Here is a 6238-nt window from a genome sequence, read left to right on the forward strand (position 1 = left end):
AGCCAGGTTTCCAGTCCCAGGTAGTAGGATTTGTTTCTATTTTTTTAAAAATATATTTTATTGATATTTTTACAGAGAGGAAGGGAGAGGGATAGAGAGTTAGAAACATCGATGAGAGAGAAACATCTATCAGCTGCCTCCTGTACACTCCCCACTGGGGATGTGCCCACAAGGTACATGCCCTTGACTGGAATTGAACCTGGGACCCTTGAGTCCGCAGGCTGATGCTCTATCCACTGAGCCAAACCGGTTAGGGCGGATTTGTTTCTATTTTGTGAGCTCTGTGATAATAGCATATTGTTCATAGCATATGTGGTCCGTAAACATTATTTAAATTTTTCATTTCAGGTGGACCTGGTCCTAAAGGGGCTAAAGGAAACACTGGACTGGCAGGAGTGAAAGGACAAAAAGGCTCCAAGGGGGACACGTCTGTCAATGCTACCAAAGGAGACAAAGGAGACCGAGGGGCTGTGGGCTCTCCAGGCTTGAATGGAGAGCCTGGGGCCAAGGGAGAGAAGGGGGACCGGGGGGAGAAGGGCTACTGTGGGAACTCTGGGGAGAGGGGAGGAAAGGGGGAAAAAGGTGAGGTGGGGCTGAAAGGAGAAAAAGGTAGCAAAGGCGATATTGGGATGGAAGGCAGAAGTGGCCCAGAGGGCCTGCCTGGAGCCCGAGGTGACCCAGGGGCTAAAGGAGAAAAGGGAGCTGTAGGTCCTCCTGGTCTGGTGGGACCTGCGGGGCCCAAGGGTGAGCTTGGGAGCAAAGGGGTCCGAGGATCTATTGGGAAGAAGGGCTCTCGGGGCCTCAAAGGCTCCAAGGGGGAGATGACCAGAGTCCCACGGTCGGCTTTCAGTGCTGCTTTATCAAAGCCTTTCCCTCCTCCCAATGTCCCTATCAAATTTGACAAGGTTTTCTATAACGACCAAGGGAATTACAGCCCTGTCACCGGGAAATTTAACTGTAGCATTCCTGGGGCATATGTGTTTTCCTACCATGTCACAGTGAGTGGCCGGCCAGCTCGGATCAGCCTGGTAGCCTGGAATAAGAAGCAGTTCAAGTCCAGAGAAACGCTCTATGGTCATGAAATAGACCAGGCCTCTCTCCTCATCATCCTGAGGTTAAGTGCAGGGGACCAAGTCTGGCTGGAAGTTTCCAAAGATTGGAATGGAGTGTATGTCAGTGCTGAGGATGACAGCATTTTCACTGGGTTCCTTTTGTACCCAGAGGAAACGCCTGGAATTTCACCATGAACTTGTGTCTGAACATTGTAGTTTGGAGTGAGTGAAATAAGTCAGGTAACAGAGAATAGCGCTATTGAAAAAAATAACTTTCCTTATTTTTTCATGACTATAAAAATAATACAGAAAAAATGATGTCAGTGTCAACTGCTATTGCTATTTTAAGGCATCATGTTTTTAAAAAATAATTATCTATCTGTATTTGAGAGCATATGTCTGTTAACTTAGTAGATAGATTTTTCATTTGATTATAATGGCATTTCTCAAGCCATTTAAGTAATTAATGTTTGTATACAAAAATATAAATGAGATTTGTAATTAATAAATTGTAAATATCTTCTATATCTCACATAAATGTGTGCAACTATTTTCTGTATGAATGTGAGGCAAATAGCTGATCTATCATGATGGGCAGGTATCACTCTAAAGTTTCCAATTCTGTTAGAAAGGTTGCCTTCCAACTAAATGGAACTCTTCCCATATTAGATTAATTCTGGAAGAATACACAGAAAGAATATTAATGACTAGCTAAAATATCTTTAAAATTAACCAGTGTGTAAAGATTTGCTCATAAAACACCTGTATTATATGGACTTATGTGTTGGGTAAAAGGTAAAAAGAAAGTTAATAAAGATATTGCTAAATTCAGTCATAACAAAGACCCAGCTATTCACCAAATTATTGTGTTTAGAAGTGAATGTCCCCCAAAGACTCAAGAGTAAAAGTAGATCATTACTGAGCCCTTTCTTCACGGAAGAACATTCCATTTGGATAAATTCTTTGGATTCATCATCTCCATAATTAATTCCTGTTATTCAGTGATAACACTAGTGGAACAGGTGGGTATTTGGGAATATACTTGCAATGAGAATATTTAATAACGTGAATATAGAATAATTCAACAGCCTCATATTTGAAGAAGTGAATTTATTGAATCTAAATGGAAATTGGTTGAAGAAGGCATGTTGTTAGGCAGATTTACAAATCTTGGTGAATCAAATCAGGGAGTGGGTGATGGGGAACTGGGGAACTTCCTGGTTTTGTTCTGCCAGACAGACAGACTTTGACAAGCATCATTCACTTTTCAACTTCTCTCTATATATGAGAATCTCAAATATGTGTTTAGAGGAAAGCCATTTCTGGAAGTTATTATTATGAGTTACTGGGAAAAAAGTTGGTCCTGCATCAAACAAATGTTAGAAATGCTATCTCCTGTATCTCCATCTTGGAAATTCATAAAGCAAGTCCGTGTTCCCTGACATTCCCACAGAACAGAAATATAATTTTGTTTTATCCAAGAATCCCATGTTTACTTTGCGTATAGGACTCATCAAATAACATCCAGTGGAACAGCCTCGTGTAGGATGCCCATTTTAGAAACATGGTGTTAGTTTCTTATCCGAAGACTACCTAGCAGGCGGGGGTAAGTTCCCTCTGGACATTTTCCCTTCCTTCAGCAGTTTTTCTCTATTTAGACTGTAATATTGCTTAGTGGAGGCTTTCCTGTATTTGTCAGAGGGAGAATAAGATAAGCCACATGATTAAATCAGTGATGCTTGCACTTAGAAATTTTCCTTTTCCATTTTGAGGCTTGGGTATCAAAGACATTCAGAAACTTAAAGTTTTGTTTCTCTTTTAGTATATATATATAAAGAGATAAATATAATATAAATATATTAAATAGAATATAAACAAACTTTTGTTTCTCTCTTTGTATGCATATATAGGGTGTCCCAAAATTCACGCAAGATTTGAATTTTGGGTGAGCATTAACAACAACAACAAAAAACAAAAGCTTAATTTTACTTGGTTTATTGAATCAGATTCTAATATCTGTTGCCCTTTGATTTCAATCCCTTCAATTTGATAAGCATTACCAAGTACCAATTATGGCCCAGGAGCAGGGACAATGAAGACCAATGAAGACCACGGCTTTGCGTATGTGCCAGCAAAGTTGTGGAGGCCATTTACCTGAGGTCCTATTCCATACATAACCCTATACTGTATACTTTATGAATCAATAAAAAATTTACAATTTTTCATTATAAACCTGTGTTTTCTATCAAAATTACTTCTTGCGTGAATTTTGGGACACACTATATATGTATAAATATATACATACATATATATTTTTTTTCTTATGCCTTTTCATTATTGGATTGAAGGGATTTGGGGAGACCAAGAGCCAACAAACTTAGGAAGATGAAAGAGAAAACCACATTATGATGTAAAAGGCAGTTGGACAGAGGACCAGTAAGGGAGCAGCAATTTCTATGAAGAATTTATGACACCACATGTGTTTGTAGTAAACATTTATAGGAAGCCTGAAGTTAAGGGCTTAGGGTTAGGATCCAGGATTGGTGGCTAATTGTGAACTTTTTTAGGGTATCCACAGCAAGGAAGTTCATAGCCTTTAAAGTGGCTTTGCGGGGGTGGCTTCTTGGTTCTTTATGGCACTTTTTTTGTTATGAGAGGGAAGTAGCACAACAATGCTCCATTTTTCAACTATATCATGTCTCCCTTATTATTGAAAGCACAAAATTAAGGAGTGACTCTCATTTCCAGGATTTGAATACAGCCCCTACCTACCCCTACCCTAATGTCTGTCAAATATACAGACCTCTCCCCTGAATGCCCTGAGTATTAAACTGATAGAGTTAAACTGACATCTCGAACTTAAAATGAAAAACCAAGCTTCTGAAATTTCCCGCAAGCTGCTCCTCCCAGATCCTGCCCTAACTCACAGAATGACCACCACTTCTGGGGTTGCTCAGACCAGAAACCTGTCTTTTGTATGACTGGCAGTAAACAAAATATCAAAGGTGGCTGAATTGCAATTGTGTATGTCTGAGAGTTCTATTCATAGGCAGGTGGTGTTTGGATGAGTAATAAAAGAAAGATATTCATGAATTATTAGATATTTATCCTATAGATGTTATTTTTAAAAGTTAATTTCAGAAAAATACTATATGTTTTCATAATTAAAATTTCTACATAGTTTATATTCAATTGACAGTATTTTTTCAAATTAGACCACTTTTGTTGAATCATTATATTTGAACATTGTGTTTTAAAATTTAATTTCAATTTGAAGAAATTGTTCTGCTGAATTAGCAATCAGGTTTGGAAATGAACCATGAGTTTTACATATCATGTTCAAATATTGTCATTGGGGTTGCATAGGATATATTATCACCATTGTAAACAATATTGCAAAATATTTAAATTTCATTATACAAACTATGATCACATATGTTGTCATTTTCATCATCTTTTAAAACAACATTCTAAAATCTAGATCAATCAGGAATTTTCAGTCTGGACCTGCATAAATACAAATTTAGAGAGATATGAATTGTTTAGTATGTTTAGCCATTAAGTCTGTAACTATTGCCAACACTGGGCAATTCATGAGTATCTCAAGAATGATGAACTATAACATAATGAAAAGCATGAAAATGAATGCTCAGCACAACTGAGACGTAATACTTCGTTATCTAAGGCATTTATGCTCTCCAAGAGGAGGTAGATAAGTTCCGTTGTACTTCTCTTAATTAAGCACATCCATTGTTCCAATCCTCCCCACACACCAGAGCAGTGTCTATCTGCCACGTTTGCAGCAGCGCAGCCCACTGGTTGTGATGGCATTTGGAGGCAATCACCTTCTTTTTTATGCGCACAGGGCAGGAGGCCTGGAGAAGAGCTTCCCCGGGGCCTGGAAGATGCTAGTCATCCGAGTTACTGGTTAGACTGCAGTCAGTGCTGTAGCAGAATTGAGCCCAATTTCTAATAAAGGTGCCCTGGGTATCATCATAAATTTACATGTTGTCTGTTTGTTTTTTGCAAGACTTCCTAAAGCATGGGGCCCAGGACAGGGAAGCTCTTGCTTGGGTCTAAAGCATGATAGGAGAGTATCACCTATTTCTGCCCTGACCCCTTCAATCAAAGCAATTCTGTTAAAAGGAAGTTGGATCATTTTATTCCTCTGCTCAAAGCCTCTTGAAGCTCCCATCTCATCTAGAATAGAAGCCGAATCCTTACTATGATGAGAGAGGCCTCATGTGACCTGGCCCCTGCTCCCCTTCCCACTTCCTCTCCTGCCATCTCCTCCATGCTTGCCCTGGGCATTGCCCTCAATGCTGTTCCTCAAACTCACCGGGCATGTTTCCACTCAAGGCTTTGTATGTGCCTTTCTATCTTAATGGCTGTTACCAAGATAACTTCATGACTGACTCCTTTCTCTCTCTGAAGCCTTTATTTAAACATCAGCTTTTCAGTAAGGTGTTCTTTGACCACTCAATTTTAATTGCAGTCCCCATGCCCCAACCCTCTTCCCTGCTTTATTTTTCTCCATAGCACTCACCACCATCTAAAGTGCTGTAGTTCACGTACTGACCTTTGTTTTCTGTTTTCCCATTGGAAGGTAAGTTCCATGGATTTTTGTCTGTTTATCGCTCTATCCCTAGCTAGCACCAGGACATTCAATATGTGTTCAGTGAGTAAAGATTGATAGGGTCCAAACTGATGTAGTAGTTGTAGATCTCTTCATAAGATGGTGCTCACAGACTACCTTTGCTTTTGGTTTTTATCTTAAAACAAAAGCCAACCAACAAGTCTGTTGCAATGTAAATAAAACAGTAATCTCTACTTCACAATTAAGAATCTGGCTTCTATGGGGTTGCAGTAAAAAACAGCTATGAGAGGGGGACAATGTGTCAGGAACTGAGCTTTGTGTGTTCAATGAGCCTTAAGTGATATGTACCAAGTGAGACCACAGAAGCATGGAGCAGTTAGACAATGTGCCAAAGACACCAGTGTGACAGGTATGGAGCCATGAACTCCACCCTTAACCAGCGGAGCAGGGCAGAGTTTACGAAAAAGCTTGGCTGGTGAAAACTGGTGTAATGGGAAAAGAACAGTAGTAGCCTAATTTTGCAAGGCGACCACCCCAAGTGGGAATGGGAATGAGAAGAACAAGAATCCACTGACAGCTGAGCAGGGGG

General features: G+C 39.7%; 1 protein-coding gene across 1 annotated transcript in view; it reads left to right on the forward strand.

Annotated features, from left to right (window-relative positions):
* The window catches only part of OTOL1 (otolin 1), a 27406-nt gene extending 25741 nt beyond the window's left edge, over positions 1-1665 (forward strand). Inside the window, exon 5 of the mRNA XM_005864135.2 lies at positions 349-1665. Coding sequence (XP_005864197.1) covers positions 349-1247 — 899 coding nt within the window. The 3' untranslated portion in view covers positions 1248-1665. The remainder of the gene's footprint in view (positions 1-348) is intronic.
* Positions 1666-6238: the final 4573 nt, after the last annotated feature.

The sequence above is a fragment of the Myotis brandtii genome, unplaced genomic scaffold (genome assembly GCF_000412655.1).
Source record: "Myotis brandtii unplaced genomic scaffold, ASM41265v1 scaffold186, whole genome shotgun sequence".
Taxonomy (NCBI): domain Eukaryota; kingdom Metazoa; phylum Chordata; class Mammalia; order Chiroptera; family Vespertilionidae; genus Myotis; species Myotis brandtii.